Below are 18,296 nucleotides of genomic sequence, written 5' to 3' on the forward strand. Positions count from 1 at the left end.
ATCGTACACATAATCTGAGACACTCGAGACGCTCTTCTAAACAGCACACTCTCTAGAAGAGAAAGCACTGAGCGAGAGGAGTCCCCAAAGTCTCTACAAGCATTTTAGAATTATGTTTAATTTAAGAGGAAACATCCTTTATTTATCTCTCTCTCTCTCTCTCTCTCTCTCTCTCTCACACATCTCACTCTTCCTCTAAAGTCTTTCTCCGACAAAGGACTGATGAAGCCTGACTGTGACATCTGGGGAAATCAAACCACGGCGTCCTATGGTAAAGGAACACACTTACACACACACAACACACAAATGTGCACACACATGAAAGCACACTGCTTTCAATGCGTGATTCCTCTCTCAACCCAACCCTGAATGCTCGAGGAGCCATATTGAGTTTCTCCCAGGCTGATAGCATTCTCTGCGGGCTTCCGGAGAAACTAGATTACAGCATTAATGACAAAACTGTAAAATTGGTTTGACAAGAATCTGGTGGAGACAGGCATTGCACACACAAAAGCATGTGTTCAGATATATACATAAATAATTAAACTCCCAAGGATAGACTGATATTAAAAAGAGCAAAGAAAAAATATATTGTTTTCAAAGCGTAGGTTTCAAACAACACAGGCTTATTGGAAAAATGTGCATCTACGGGCATACTCAAAAAACATACCAATACATATAATTCACTGCAGTTTCCAGCTGTGAAATGAACAGTAAAACACCAACAACTTGTTTTCTTTTTCACACAAATTATGATTATAGAGACTTATTTTTACACAGTTCTTTGCACAATATTATGTTATGACCTCAAAACACTTTTATCACAATGCATGATTTGTAAACTAATACATTTTGATGTTTGCATCACATAACCAGCTCCATATGAGTGGCTTTTCTGAGGCGGTAAAATTGCTCGATACAGACGTAACAACAAAAGCATTTGTCTAGTTCGGTGCCACTGAATATCTTTCAAAGATTTGATCCCACCAAACTGGAAAATCCATCTTGAGAAGCACTTGATATGTCGACCTCTACTTTGAAAAGAAAACCCAACTCTGTTTTTGTTTCCAGGTTGTCAAAATCAGATTGGAGCTACTAGGTAGAGTGAAAGCCATCTCCAGTTGTTTGTGAGATAGATAGTCTGTGAGAGGCTGAGGTTAATGACCAATCACGTAAATGTAGAAAAATACTTCTGAACACATGGAAAAGAGCACACAGGATGTCTATGGTGCTTCTTATGCCCATATTTTTGGCCTTTTCTAAAGCTTGACATTGCAGATCACCATCCATTTTGGTTGTATAAGGAGTGTGAACATTTCTACTTTTGTGTTAAAAAATAAATAAATAAGTAACGACATGAAGTTTGGAACAACATGAGAATGAGTAAGTAGCCTAATTCATGTTAGGGTTGGAGTTTGACCTGTTTCACTTACAGCGATTTATCTAAATAGAGTTTCCCATTTCCACACAAAGTCCTACCAGGTACAACAGCAAACCTCACATGAACACACACTCATGACCTTTGTAAACGAAAGCCTATTTGATGGAAATGGTCCGGAGTCTCTCATGGAATTGCTTACACTACACTTGACCTACCGACATTCGGCAAGTGAAATTTCCTCTCAGCGGAGCGTGACCTGAGAGTCGCAGCGCAAAGGTCGATGGCTTACGTCAGATCTACGTTTCCCACAAGGCAAGTGAGAGGAGAACATCTCAAAATCTGAAGTGTCTCTTTCCGTCTGTGACTTCATCCCTCCCTTTCTTGTTGTTTCCCGATGGGAAATGTCAGCTGGGATGGGCCTTGCCCAGCAGAGTTGGTGTTTAATAAGCTCCCCGATTCGCTTGCATCTGCTGGTGAATGTGATGATTCTGTTTGGGCTGTAGGGTACTGGACGTGCTATTGATTTTGCAGTATCAATTGATAACTGGTGAGGAAGTGTGAGGGAGGGAATGATGAAAACAAAGAAAGGATTAACGATTTTCTCTGCACTGAAATGGTACTGGTGTTCAGCTGGGGGATCTGTGGACCGCTTTCAGAACCAGACCTCATTTGCACTGACCTGGAAACTGAAGGAGGAGGAGGTATCTGACTGTGTTACTACATAGTTACTACATTACCGCAAGGAAACAGATCACCAATTGTACTGCTAGTTTCAAGAACATATTCATCTAAAGTAACGATATGTCATCATGAGATGCTTTAGATGCAACAGCCAGAAGATACTTCAGCAATCAATTAAGTAAGGAATCAATTATTCTGCTTATACTACTACGGTTAACAAATCATGTTGAGATGATGTATCTCAAGAGTTTTTGTTCTCAAAACACTCTTGTGTGTTGGACTAATTTCTTACACATCTCATCCCACGCCTCCATTGCTAATTCCAAAATGTCATTTTAAAGCTAGTAACAAGGACTTAAGCCACTGATAGCAGTCTAATGCAGTTATTAATGCAGTTATAAGAGAGAGAGAGAGAGATTAAACGTGTGTGAATTACCTCAGTCACTAACGTCAACTAATAGTGAAACTACGTTCATCTACGTTGATTTCTGTGGGCTGTAAAGACCTTTGAAATAACTGAAATCATTTAGAAAAGAGATATGGAGCTGTAATGCGGTCAAGACCTGCCTGGAACTACTTTAGCCGTGTGTTTCCCTGAAAATAATAGCGCACTTTACTATATAGAACCCTATGGTTCTTGAGTTTTATGCTAATAAGATTCTATACATGGAGAAATGTCTTACATAAATGCATAATACTTTCATGTTTAATGGGTTATTTTATTTCATTTCTAGTGATGAAGTATATTTATGAGCTGTTTAATTCAAAAATTATTAAAAACTAAATCCATAAAAGGATTCCATGATGGAAACTTATATATATATATATATGAAGTGTCTGACAGATCCCTTAAAGGTTCTATATATAAACTTTCTTCTAAGACAAGGTGTACAAGAGCTTGGTGTGTATTCATTAATCCAAACATAATAATTCTCAGTTCGAAAGACTTTTTGAAACTTCTTCAAGAAGCAATCTAAAAGCTGCTTCAAAAACACACTGACACGCACCTCGTGCCTCCAGAGAGCTGCTAACATTCTCAACTCCGATCCCACATTTAATATGACATTTCAGATTGGATTTATAGCATATCAGCAGAAATTCCCAAGACTACCTAGTCAGAGCGAAAGAACGGCTTTCCGATATCCAGCCCTTTGCATCCGTATTGATTTCTGGAGCAGATTTTAAATCATGTTTCTGTAGTGAACACGGGCTTGAGTGTACATACCCTACAGTGAGATTATTCAAATTTATCAAGATGAATTATTGACGCAAGATTGAATTCTGGAACACTGGGGTCTGCCTGTGATTCTGACCCTCCTTATACAAAGAACATCCTTTAAGATGCACTTCAAGTTTTGTATTCATTACGAACACACTGCAAAAAATGGGATTCCGATAATGTAATCTCCCCGATCACAGCACGAAGAGTATGATATGCGTCGTCTTTGTGTTCCTGGTCTTAACAGATTTACATTTCCAACTTCAGCTCCATTTGCTAAGCAACACGCTGATATCATATCATATCAAAGTTTCTTTTTAAGGCAAATCCACTCTGTACAGTAAGTGCCAGCAATGGTGTCCACTTTAATAAGGAAAGATCAATTTCTCCAACACTACTGGTCAGCAATGGTGTCTTTGGTTCAAATCGTATATGCACAAAACTGTTATTGTTCAGTGTGGTCCAGTTAATATGCCGTACGCATTACATTCAGCTTAGAAAATGCTCTAAATATAAAAATGTACAGGATCAGCCCCACATTCACACTCATCCATATGCGCCGTGAGAATCTTCATAACCCAGAAGCAGAGCATGTTTACCCAGCGATAGAGATCTTCAGCTCAGCCGAGCTGAGAACGAATCTTGTGAACTGAAATGGAATTACCATTTGCTTCACCGCCTGCAACTCTGCTCCTAAAAGCAATTCCAATGCAACTCCCGCTGAGGAGCAGCCGGTCGAGCACTTGCTGCGTTCCCTGCCGGAGTTCGCCGTTCCTCTGTCTTTACTAATTCTTTCTGTTCCTCATTTAAGATTGAATATTGGATTCTCTGTATTTACCACAGATTTATTTATTAATTATCCAATTGTACTGGATGTGCACTTGTCTTTTTCAGCAACACTTGATCCATTAATACTAACACTTTCTTTATTCTTCTTTTTTCTTTTCCTTATTTTATTACATATACTGCGTTAGACTGGGAATGGTCACAGCACTTACAGTACATACGGTTGTCCTATTGTTAGTTTAACTGCTTCTATTGCTCTCCTCATTTGTAAGTCGCTTTTGATAAAAGCGTCTGCTAAATGATTAAATGTAAAATGTGAATGTAATGAACTTCAAATCTTTAAAGTACATTTTAAAAACCTTTGTCGTGCTTTCAAGAAGTACACTTATTTTGATGTGTTGACTAACATACTAAAGCAAGTGTAGAGTACTTGATTATAATTTTAACTGTAGTATGTTATTCAATACTACATTTAGCATACAAGTTAGGATCATTTAAATGTACATCATTATGAATGTGTAATTACAAATATACTTAAAATACACTTCACAACAATATTTTTTTTTTTTCAGCGTGTTTTAAAGTTGTAAATAAAACAAAGATTATTGAAGTAAAATACTATTTCAGTCTTTCTACTTCAAATGTCATGTTTAATTCAATATGCTACTTGTCGATTCTTTATAATTACCGGTGAAATTAACTAGCAGTTTCTTATCGAAAATCATTTCCACACCAATTTTTTTCAGGTTTCAATAGAAATAATTTTAGAGTATATTTTACTTCACCATAAATGCTTGTCGGGATATTTGCAGTATTTTACCCATAAGACAATAGAAGTAATTATGAAATTACATAGATATACTTACATCTTACTTGAGTCCTTACTTTAAGTCCAAAAAAATTTAACTATAATACGATTAAATGCTAATAACATGGAATTAAGTGTCTCAAAATTATTTCCATAATAAGTACTCTTTATAAAACTATGCTAAAGAGTACTTTTATTCACCATTGACAAACCAACATGTTTTACAAGAACCAAACACTTCTTAAATTCTGTGCATCAGTAAATCTGCATTAACTCTTTCAGTCCTCAATCCTCCAACACAGCTGCAGAACTTTCCATTAAAAGAGCTTTAATATTCATCATATTCACACGTTCTGCACTTCCAGTCTTTTATTTGTGTTCCCATCAAATGGCGCAGCTCTATTTATCCGACTGATCGTCCTGCGGTTTCCTTGGCCGTCTCCACACCTGCAGTGGTTCTCTGCCATGAGACTGTCGCTGCAAATTGCAACCGCTCCAGTTTCATATCCCTGTGGCACATCTCAATCCTCAGGTCCATCGATGCACAGATTGTTCAAAAATAAAACTAATCTGATCTAATCTAATGTGTGTGATTTTCTGTTACTGAGCCATTATGGTCTTAAAGAAAATCTGGGAAAACAAAGCTTTCTCTTAATGCTCCTAAAAGTATTAAGATGTTTTTTACATGCATATAAGGAATAGCTAGACAGTTAGCAGTGTTGTTTTGCGAACAATATTTCAACCACAGTAATTTATGATTATGTGGGAAAAGGTTATACGTGGTATCCATTAAGGTGGATTACAGCATCCAGCACTGCCTCATTTAAACATTAGGGGATGTGTTAAAACCAGTCTCGTAGAACTCCAGACCTGACTTGAAGGGTTTCCACAAAATGAAAATTATCCCATAATTTACTCACCCTCAAACCATCCTAGGTGTATATGACTTTCTTCTTTCAGCCAAACACAATCAGAGTTATATTTAAAAATATCCTGCTTCTTCCCAGCTTTATAATGGGAGTGAATGGTATACCTGAGATTCTGAAGACGAAAAAAGTGCATCCATCCATCATAAAAATAATCCATACGCCTCCAGGAGTTTAGTAAAGTCCTTCTGATGCGAAGGGATGCTTTTTGTAAGAAAAATATCCATATTTATAACTTTATAAACTATAATCACTGGCTTCCGGTAACAGCTAAACATGAGTCGAGTTCCAATATGATATACGGATTATTTTTATGATGGATGGATGCATTCACTGTTACTAATCACTCCCATTATAAAGCTTGGAAGAGCCAGCACGTTTTAATATAAGTCCGATTGTGTTTGGCTGAAAGAAGAAAGTCACATACACCTAGGATGGCTTGAGGATGAGTAAATAATGGGATAATATTCATTATTGGGTGAACTAACATTTTAAGACTTAACCTACTCGGGTCTCGGCCTGGACTTGTGGTCGATGATCTCGACTACAACACAGGGGTGTGTTTTCCAAAAGCATCGTTGGCCAATTGTTTTCGCAAGTTCCATAGTTATCAGCACAGTTCGACGAGTCGGTGTTTCCCGAAACCATCGTTCCATTGGCAAACAGCATCGCAGAGTTGTGTGTTTGGAGCGACAGCTCTCGAGCTGTGGTTAGAAGCAGAGTTTCTAGTTTGCCTGACATGTGGACTTAATAAATCCTTATCTTGAGCCAAATAAGCAAGCCGACATTCAGTACAACCTGTGTCTTTTATCAGGAATACATACAAATGTCATTTACGTCTTTTAGTTTGTCAAGAGATTTAAAGCGCCGTTTTTGCGCATGTGCGAACGTGCTCAACTATGTAAGAACGAGCCTATGATTGAATCTGGAAATAAAGCAAAATAACTGAGAAAAGTGAGAAATAGTCCTCAGATGTCATGTCTGTAATGTATAGCAAAACATCTAGCGTTAATTCGATCTCAAACAGATTCATTAAAAGTTATTACTCCACCACGTGCGTGACGTCATTAACCAACGTGATTGAACGACCACTTAGCGACAATATGGTTTTGGGAAACAGTCGTGACTAGCTAGTTGATTTCTTCAACGATGCATCGCACTATGGTAGTGGACCAGCGAGTTACGTCGTTGTTCGGGAAACGCACCCCTGGTTAACATTTTGTTTGGTGGGATTGTGTAAACAACTCTGCTCATTTTTGTGGAACTCCATTCCACAAAATCACATTTGTGGCGTATCAGCTCCGGGGGGGTTGAGGTGCTCGTGTTGTGGCAGCTGTTCTTGTGCAGAATGAATGGTTGCAGGAGCTGTTGGGAGTTTTAATGATGGTAGTTTGGTATACACTGGATTTCTAATACAAAATAGACATAGATGTGCAAGAACAGCATGCACATCTTAAAATGCAGCTGCATTCCATGTGAGTTAATGTTAAAGAATGAGTATAATCAACAATCTGCAAAGAGCTTTGCTTTGTTCGTCCTCAGAAATAAAAACGAAATGTGTGGAAATCCCTCCAACATTGCTTGCCCAGGTTTACTGGGGGAGAATAATAACTGACAACTATGAAATCAGTGCTTGTTGAGCATGTTTTAAATGGGAGACGGTTTTGCCTTGAAGCATGGAAAACTTTGAGTGCGGCTATGATCACTGATGCAGAGAAAGATCAGAGCAGAGGTTTGCTTGAATAACTTGAGTCAAATAGATTTGCATGAGTTGATGGTAGCAATTAAAATCAGTCCATGCTGTACAGGAAGTTTTTGTGCAATAGGTCTAGAGGAGAGTAAAAACTTGTGGAAACAAGAGGCGACACCATGGGCAAGATCTCATGGTACAAGGATTGAAGTACAGTACGAACACGAGGGCTGCAAAGACACCGAAAGTAAACTTGCAGAGGCAGAGTAACATAAGCTCTGCCCAGGGACAAGAAAAGTCCCAGACAGCAACAGTGTCGGCCCAGATCCGGGCCACATCTGGACCGACACTATGTTGCTGTCTGTGGGTGAATAGAAAGAGTATGAAGACACAGTGGGAATCAAGGGAAGGGGTTAACTGGGACTCTAGACTTTAGTGGTTGTGAGTGGTGAGCATCATATCACGGGAAGAAATGCCAATCCAGGATCATTGGGAAAACACGTCTGTGGTGACATTTCTGCAAAGTAGTATTATGTTGCTTCTTGAACGTTCTTGAAATGTCAGGTGAGTGGCGCTAAAAACAGGTGGACGTGAATCACTGTCATGATCCTGGTCTTGTCAGAACTTTTATGTTTTGTCCCGTTGTCCCAGGTGTGTCTTGTTTCCCTATTTCCCCTTGTGTATTTAAGCCTCAGTGTTTCTTGTCGAGTCTTGTCTTACATGGATGTTATGTTTGCTGAGCTCATTCTGTTCCCTGTTTCTCTGTTCTCTGAGTTGGATTTGTTATTGTGTTTATTCTATTATTAAACTCACTGCATTTGGATCCAGCAAATCTCCTTTGTTTTGGAGTTCACCCTAGTATTGCGGTGAGTGGCACTGAAAATTAATAATGCTTGATAGCGTTTGAAAATAACGTACCATCACCTACACGAAACCCTAAACCTAACCAATATCGGTAACAAAAGCAAGTGAGATTTAAAAAAAAAACACACATTTGCTGAATAAACCAGGCCGTTTTAGCTTGCTTCCACAAGTCTTTGAGTTCTCCTGCCACTAGTGTCATTTTAGCTGCAAGCTGCAGTGAATTGTATGCAATTTACTACATTTTTGGAGTTTTGCAAAAACGTAGATAGAGGCACATTTCTCGAATAAGCCTAGATTGGGAAGTGCTGCTTGAAAAGTGCAGGCAGTGGAAAGCTTTAAAGGTCCAATGGTAGCTTCCAAAACACGGATTGACAAGTTTTTGCTGCCAACTAGGTTGTGTGGGAGGTTCAACATGGTTAAAACATCACACGGATATCTTCAACTGAAGTGAACTGGACTAGCACCAGTCTGCCGTGTCGTTGTTTGCAGGGGAAATGATGTGGGCTGTGATACGGCGACCCCGACAGAAACCATAACACTGATTATGTGTTATTACTGGAGCAACTCCAAACTCCTGGTAGTCAAGTCACCTTTATTTTTATAGCGCTTTATACAATGCAGATTGTTTCTTCACAGTGATCAACGGGGAAAAAAATGATTCATTGATGCATTGTTCAATTAGGCTGTAAAGAAGAAGAAACCCTCATTGTTCATCTGAAGTCAGGTCAGTGTTGACTACAGTGTTATAGTTATACTCAGGCCTGGCAGACACGAAAGTGGCAAAAAATACTGAAAACCAAACAAGCTGATGAAGCGCAGACTGATAATGTGGGAATGACCTGTTCTTACTCATCACTTATGTCCCATTCACAATTCTTTTCTTTTAACGACTGATACAGAGTCTGTTTTAACTAAGCAGCTGGAAACACACACTTTCAAAGGTCTGCACTGGTCCAACGTGTTCCAGTGGACAGTGATATAACAACACACAGCATGTCTTTAGGAAAGACCTTGAAACATGAGATATGAACTTTAAGCTCTGTGCTCAGCATATCAACAAATATAAATAGCTGTGATATGCTCTCCTTTTGTCTGTCAAGGTCACGTCTGTCCTGGATGAAGAAGGCCTGCACAGGGAAGGTCACGGGAGCAAATAACCGGTCAGCTCGGCTGAAGGACGGCATACAGACTCACTGATGGGAAACACTTGCCAACTGTGATATCGTTAAGATTTAGGCTACTTCTACACTTACCCGGACACATTTAAAAACACGTCTTTCTCTCTACGTTTTGGCCTTCTGTCCGCAACTGAGACAGCGTTTTTGTCCTGCGAAAATGTAGCTAGTAAATATTTTTAGTGTTACAAGTGGAACTACCTGTAAGAATAAAACTAAAAAACGATTGCATAGTTCATGATAAGGATGCAAGTTTTTGTTTTGATCATGAGGATAAGCTGAAGATGCAGGTAATAATGCAACAAAGTGATTTTTCACTATCATTTACAACAAGATCTGCATTTTCATGGGTTTAAATAAGAGACTTGTGTCATAAGAGACACAAAAAATAGCTTTGTGAATCATAACAACTCCTTTGGTAAAACAAAAATGAACTTGATTTCCAAAAGTCACAAAAGTAACATTTTTCAAGTCTCTGAGTTGCATGTCATTTATTATCGAAGCCACGAAATAATCTTCATTCCGTTAAATAAGTTTGATGAACTATGCAAAAAAACAGTTCGAATTATTTATATATTTTTTATAATTACCCACAAATCAAACATAGTTCAGCCCTCACACATTTTCTCACGTCTGTCAAAAACTTAGGCTGGCTGTCAGTTGGAATATTAAAACTAAAACCATCAACATAACTCACTCACGGCCATCAATCACATCACTGAATACTTGCCGGACAAGAAATAAAGAATTATTACCTTACAATCCATCTGTTTTTTAATCCACATCATTTGAACATTACCTGAAAAACTCAAACTACCGGATGTTTTGACTACGTCATGGCTTTCCGAGAAGAGGGAGAAAATGGCGGCCTTCAACATGCTGTCCGTCAGAGACGATAACATACATAATACATAACGCATGTTTTCTCATTCACTGGAATCAAAAAGATCAGGGAACTTCACTTCACGCTGCAGCTAAACAGAATAAAAGCCAATCCGACTGAAAAACTTGTTAGTGAACATCCTTTAACGTGTTGGTTTTGACGGACATTTTTATGCACTCTGATTCTGACATCCCTGATTTGAATATTTTCAATAATTTTCTATTCTTGATTGATCTTCTTTGTCATAATTTTGGCAACAGATGAACTGTTAAATAAGTGATCTTTGCATGAGTCCTTGTAGACGTCCGATTTGACTCTCAGATGCTGATGTAATATATGTTATACACTTGACAGGTAATTTTCAAGTCATTTTCTCAGTTGTTTAAAGGCAATTATCAAAGTTGAATAAAATGTCGTTTCATTTTCCAATAAAAGATGATACATCTTTACACGATTGAATTATCCCTTAGCAGATTTTGACTCATTTTATAAAATATTTTGCATGAACACATTTAGAGCTTAAACACGTTGGTTTTTTTTTTTAATCCTGCTGGCCTTGCACTCCTCACACCGTAGGGAGAAAGACGTGTGCGTTGTGATTCAATGGCTGAGCTCATTAACAGTGTGCCCCGGTGTTTTGTATTGTCTTTGACCAGACAGCTTTTGATTTTGATTTTGTTTATGTAGTGTTATAACCCGATCAGCTCCAGTTGTTCTCGTCTCTCTCTGTGGCACAGCGCTGTTAATAAGTGTAAGTGAGTTAATTGTCAAAGGCAGTACAGCTCTCTGTGTCTCTTTCTCCTGTGTATATAGTCCTCTAAATCCGACAGGACAAAAATTCTGACGTCAAAAAGGGTAACACTTTATTTTGCAGTGTCCTTGTTACATACTATAGTAATTACTATAAATTGTGCATAATTACATGCGACTAACACTAAACCAATTAAAATTCTGACTATAAGTACATGTAGTTCATTATTCTTTTTCAATACTTAAATGTATAATTACACTGTAACACAGACACCTTAAAATAAAGTAAAATAAACAATAACTGTTTAGCATTATCCAAATGCCTGCATCTGCAATTTGGTTATTTTCCAGATGCAGAAAGTTAATACAATATATTTTCTTGTCCTGAAATATTGTGCACAAAAACACCAGGAACAAAAATAAATGACAATGTACGTTCTTATTTTTTTATTTTTTTATCCAAAAAAATTATAATTTCTCAAGCATTATTACTCATCTTACTCTCAACGTAACATTATTTTGTAACATGCCGTTTGTTCACTGATGGCACGAGTTGTTTCTGCTATTGCAAAGGCAAATATGCAATGTTTCCAAATGAAAGAACAACTAATATCAATAATCTTTTTGACTGAATTTCAGAAAATGCCGATATACATTAAAATGCATACTGCAGTATTCTCCTCAGAAATTATATAGTTCAACTAAAATGCAATACATTGAAATACCTACATGTGAATGTATCAAAATGGTGAAGAGTGTGTGTGAGTGTGAGAGGGGCAGCTGAAGGCACAGAGGACAGTGGGACGTGGACGAGAGCCAGATGTTGTCACACACAGATGCTTTCTAATGCAGGAGAATGTGATGACACATGCAAAAAGACAGTAGCACTCGTTTAGTTCTCCCTTCATCTGATTCAACAAGAAGCTGCCGTTTTAGACCTAAATGGATATGATATTATAACGCAGTTACACAAGCCTATATGCCACTTACACACACAAGAATATATCCTACTGGAACTACGGGAAATGCAATCTGCCGCACGATTATTCCCCTCCTTCAACAGCCGAGTGTTCAGCAGTGAATATACCGAGTATACTGAGAAACAAAGCCAGCATGAACAACTGCGTAACATATCTGTGCATCTCTGCCAAATAACATCGCATTTGTTGTTTTTAAGATGATTAAATGTCTGGATAATGGAAAAAAGTGGAAGATTTACAATACTTATAAATCCTTTTGCAGTTTGAATGTGTGTTTGCAACAACTCTTAAAGCACCACAGAGTATAGGCTAAACACACACTGCTTTCTTACACAATCATGTGCATGAGAAGAAAAAAACATTCTAAACAATTAAAGCGCAAAAAGCTGTGAACGTTTGTTTGCAGGCTTCAAAAAAATTCCCTCGTGGGGAACTCACCCATTCTGCTAATTGCAAACCATGCACAGTAATGATAAACTAAATTTGGAAAATCTCTCCATTAAGTTACATTAGTTCCAGTTTAAGACAGCATCTGCGGAAATCAGTTATGAAAACAGGACTTGAAGGCTAAATGTGGCTGCCGATGTCCTGGAGAGAGAGGAAAACAGCTTATTACATCACATAATTAAAGGAAGCCCTGGGCCGTGCCATGGAGATCCCTGAGGGGCATTTGACATTATTTGATAGTATCGATTGAGACTGGAATAGGAGCACATCAGACAGGCCTCATCCCACACAGCATTCACTGACATTTTTACACATTTCTTCTTTCATTGCGGACCATAATGAGACCGAAGCGAACATTAATCCTTCAACTCTATTAAGAAAGCGCTTGTGACTCAGTTCTGGGAGGTGATGCTGAGCTTGGATGGCCCTCCTCAAAGCATTCGTTAAGCGGTTGCTAATAGCAACATGCAGGAGGACATCTATGCGGTGAAAGCCTACACTAAATCATGTCTTACTTTTCCTCTGATGTTAAAAATAGGAATTAGAACCATTAAAAACCATAGGAGATCATGACGATCCAAAACTCGAATAGACACTGTTGATCAACGTGTGACTTCTAGAACTGAACTCAAGTATAGAATAGAATAGAATAGAATAGAATAGAATAGAATAGAATAGAATAGAATAGAATAGAGCAGGCAAGAACAGAACAAAAATGCGTCATTGCAATGCCTCACAGTCAAGATGTTTCTCCACATAAAACACTCAGAAACGACAATATGAAACAAGAGAATGTGCAACTTATGCATTAAGATGCGATATGAAACAGGGGGGTTTCCGTTCGTCATAACCTGTAGGCAACTTTTGCATGTGTGATGGAGGCTCAAAAAGTTCTGTTTGGAAAAAAACATGCACGACTTTTAACTCTTTTAGGGAGACGAGCATCCTGCATTTGACATTCAAGCTTTAGATGATTTAAACAACACCGAGAGCTTCAGTGAAAAGGGCATCCGTGAAAACTGTGATGTGTTTTAAAAGGCTCTTACCGAATCTTAACACATGTGGCATCCCGTGAGAATATCCCACACACAGCAAGAGCAGCAACAGCCCAAGCCATCTGTGATGAGTTACCAGAGGAGAGCACATCTTCATGAACTGCATGTCATTCCCCAGGACGGAGCGTAAGATTCCCACTGGTTTGTGTTGTGTTGTCAGCGGTGTGATCACGGCATGGTCACTGAGACTGAAGAACACACTCCATCAGCGATGCTCCGCATGTCCGTCTCACTGCGCAAACGAGCAACCTTCCGACCGGGCGTCCATGTTAGAGAGGGGGAATCCGGGACAAATCCATGTACGGGTGCCCTGAAAGAGCGGAGCGACACGGGGGTGAGTGATGAGAGCCGGGTTAGCGGATCGCTTGACGCGCGCGAGGGAGAAGCGGGAGCGACGAGCGCGATCAGCGCGTGCAATGCCTTCCACTGCACTGCTGCACTCACACTCACACTGACGTCGAGCCGAGAGCAACGCGCGCGCAACGCTGACCACGACCACTCACAACACCAGTTCCCACTCAGCGTGCTTCATGCGCGTGGCTCGAACATCTCTGTTCGGGGTCAACACAGTGTGTGCTTAAGCTTTTTTACTCCCTCGTGCTTTTCACACAATGATAGTGTATTTTCACACAGTTCCAGAATTAAAGAAATAATTGAAATAAATTAACCTTACATTGCACGTGCTTTCGTATAAATGTGAATAACACATTTCTTTTTTTTTTTCAAATCATATTTTTTTTTTATTTCTGCGATTAAACTGCGATTACTTTGCATGCAAAAATATATATATAGTTTTCGGGGGGAAAAAGCTCATTATGGCACGCAGGTTATTGCTGATGCTACAATACGATAACCTGTCAAATGATTAGAGTAATACCTATACTGACAAGGAGATATCTAAATTAACCATCGTGATTATAATTTTATTTTGATATAAATTGATATAGCAAAAACTACTTAACTTTAAACTGTAGTCTATTATTTTATTGCATTGTAAATTCATACGCGTGTGTGTGTGAGAGAGAGAGAGAGAGAGAGAAGAGTCTGTGTGTGTGTGTGTGTGTGTGTGTGTGTGTGTGTTCGTTCTTATAGTCCCACACACACACACATATACAACACACACATATACACACACACACACACACACACACACACATATACATAAATATATATATATATATATATATATATATATATATATATATATATATATATATATATATATATATATATACACTGTAAAAAGTGAACAGTTGGATCAACTTAAAAAAATTACTTCAATTGGTAACACCTAAAGAAATTAAGTTTTCTCAACTTAAATTATCACGTTTTATCGTGAAAAACGTGATCATTTAAGTTGAGAAAACGTAATTTCTTTAGGTGTTACCAATTGAAGTAATTTTTTTAAGTTGATCCAACTGTTCACTTTTTACAGTGTATATATATCTCGAAGAAGAAGACAGCTGCAGGCTATGGTGTTATTTGAACTCAAGAGGCCTTTAAAGCCAAGAAAGGGCCTATAACGAGGACGAACTCTGTACAGCTTAAATTAAAAAGACCTCAATAGTGCTCCTACTTTTAAACTAGGCTTATAGATGTGCACTAGAATAGCCTGAGCTCGTGAGAGCTGGTGTGTTTCAGCACCGCGGACAGCGACACACTCTCCTCGACACACTACTGTATTTCATTCACTTCGCTTTATACGGAATCAGCTGCATGAACACACACTTTAATTAGTCAGTCATTCACAGTCATTTTAAGAGGTGTATTTTGTGATTTTATTTTTCATCTAACATCTTCGTGTTCATATGACAAAATGTGGATTATTTCATATTGATAAATGCGTGTCATTTCACACCAGATATGGATGATTCGCAAACGAATCACTGACGCCTCATATGAAGCATCATGTTTGCAATGCATCGACTTTAGGTTTGTTTCTGGATTTCACTTATGTGTGTATCTGCTCAAATATTCAGAAGATCATAAGTGTATATTTTGAGTCTGAAATGAAATGTCTGCATAAGTGATAGCTCCTATACAAAAGTAATTCATGTGATGCTTAAACTCATCATCAGCAGAGACACACTATTTCCTGGCATATTTAATGACTTGGTGCTTCCTTCAACCTCACAACAGTGTGTGTGTGTGTGTGTGTGTGTGTGTGTGTGTGTCTGAGGGGCGGTGCATTTATTTTAAACTAGGATCGCGCAGTCGTACCCGGGGTCTCAGCATGCTTTATAACTTACAAGTCATCAAAACCCTCTTTGCAATTAAGGTGAGTGCGAAAAGAAATAACAAGGAACAATAACTCCACAAACACAGACTTTTTCCTTTGTCAAGGACATAAAGAGTTCAGTTGTCACCTTAGTCATGATCTGAGGTTAAACAGACGCACATGCAGCATTAGATCAGATCTTTTAGATGTCTACGTTAGATATGAGTTTAAAGGCATCGCTGATGTGTGGTGCTGGTGAAGTGAATGTCTTACCTCGGGTGTTGAGAGCAGCTGAGGCTGATGAAGTGTGTGTGAGTGTGTGTGTGAGTGTGTGTTCAGATGCTCGGCTCTGTGGAGGAGACACGCCTCCTGTCGGACGAACACAATCCCGCTTAAAGACACACTGCGCTTCAGCTGCAGATACATCTTCTTAATCGATATATGACGAGAATACAGCGTTTAAAACATGTATAAAGCCAGGTAACACTGGATTTAACCGATATGCTTCCAGCTGTCATTTCACAATAATCGCGTGCCGTATGTGACAGGAGACAGTCAGCAAAAGAAATGATTTTGTATATTCAAAATGCAAAAAAAAAATTGTATATATAAAGGCAATTTTAGGGATATTACCAGCGTTACGGGATGGTATTTTGGTGTTACAAATTCTAACTGATTCAAAATAATAATTATTCAAGATGACGCGGTGATAATAAAGATCGCGTTAAACCATATAAAAATAAAAATAAACATTTATATAAAAAAAAACAATATTATACAGTATGTTTAAATATACATATTTTCTTATTACATTTTCATACTCTCATTCTAATTACTAAACATTTTAATGTTTAACAGACATCAAAAAATAATGTACAAATGCATTCATATATTGTTATATTGATGTCATATTACTAACTTTAACCAGAAAATACTTTTTTACAGTCTTTTCCATTAATCTATGAAAATGCTACAAAAAGTCTATTGAAAAATATTGAACACACACACACACACACGTTGTGTTTTCATGTTTTATGGGGACTCTCCATAGATAAATGATTTGTATACTGTATGGACTGTATCTGCTCTCCCCTTACACTACCCATCACAGAAAACTTTCTGCATTTTTACATTTTCAATAAACATCACTTATTATTTTCATCATGGGGACCTAAAAATCTCCTCACAAGGGGAAGGATTTCGGATATTGCCATCTTTGTGGGGACATCCCCATAATGTAGGGTTTACCAGGACCACACACACACACACACTCACACACACACACACACTCACACACGTGGCTAATGTTATGCTTTTAAAGTAAAAACCATTATGAGATGCAAATCATGAAACAGCAAATAAAAGATAACATAAAAAGATCAATTGTATTAAATAACAACCTATAAAACACATGTGACAACTTGCCCCAACCTACCATTATATAATAATTGACTCATCTTAATGTATCTCAGTGTGGTTTCACTGTATCAGCTTGTTCGCTTGTTTATTCATCCATCGGTTTGTTTTCTGGCTAGCACATTGTTTATTTGAACCACATATGCGATGCTGGTCTATGTCCAAGAGAGAAAAGAAAAACAACTTTCTTTGTCACATTCCAGCGGAAGACGAGCACAAAGCATGTTGTCCCTGACTTTACGTCCTGAAAGAGAGTTTGACCAGGGCTAGTCTCACAGAGAACGTGATCAGAGGAACAGTCCAAATAATGAGATGGAGAGAGACGCGCATGTGGAAGAGCCGTGACAGATCTGGGGGTCTTCTAAAGGACACACCAGCTTCAGTCTCAGCTTTCTGTGTGTGTGTGTGTGTGTGTGCCGTGAGGAGGAGAGAGAGAGAGAGAGAGGAAGTGATAGAAGCAAGGCATCTCATTGCTTTTCTCCTCTCTCTTTAATTACAACCAGTCTACCATATCGGAGAGGAAATTAATTATTCACCTAATCTGCCACAGGAAGAAATACACGTCTAATGAAACACACCGCCGCTGCAACAAACAATAAGACACAGAACACAAATCCATAAATAAGCCACCAAAAGGCTGTAATAACTGTACACTATTCTATTGTATAGAAAGTGCATCTAATAGTATAGAATATATATATAGTATATATAAATCACTGGGCTGCATTTATTTAAAAAATGTGAAATGTTATTACATCACTGTTTTCTATGTGAATATAGTAAAGTGTAATTTATTCCTGTGATCAAAGCTGAATTGTCAGCATCATTACTCCAGTCTTCAGTGTCACATGATCCTTCAGAAATCAGTCTAATATGATGATTTGCTAAGAAAACACTTCTGATTATTATCAATCTTGAAAACAGTTGTGCTGCTTAAATATATTTGACATTATACATTATATAACAATGTACAATGTATTTTTTAACATTATAAATGTCTTTATTGTTACTTTTGAT

General features: G+C 38.1%; 1 protein-coding gene across 2 annotated transcripts in view; it reads right to left on the reverse strand.

Moving 5' to 3' along the window:
• The window catches only part of grik2 (glutamate receptor, ionotropic, kainate 2), a 226,272-nt gene extending 210,125 nt beyond the window's left edge, over window positions 1–16,147 (reverse strand). The window contains exons 1-2 of one of the 2 annotated variants that reach the window (XM_084385004.1): window positions 16,137–16,147; window positions 13,637–13,955 (exon numbers count right to left, since the gene is read on the reverse strand). In XM_084385004.1, coding sequence (XP_084241130.1) covers window positions 13,637–13,751 — 115 coding nt within the window. In that variant the 5' untranslated portion in view covers window positions 13,752–13,955; window positions 16,137–16,147. Of the gene's footprint in view, window positions 1–13,636; window positions 14,203–16,136 lie in introns of those variants that run through there. The other variant, XM_084385003.1, reaches the window with a different exon arrangement.
• Between the last annotated feature and the right edge of the window lie 2,149 nt (window positions 16,148–18,296).

This window comes from Rutilus rutilus (genome assembly GCF_951802725.1).
Source record: "Rutilus rutilus genome assembly, chromosome: 17".
Taxonomy (NCBI): Eukaryota; Metazoa; Chordata; class Actinopteri; order Cypriniformes; family Leuciscidae; genus Rutilus; species Rutilus rutilus.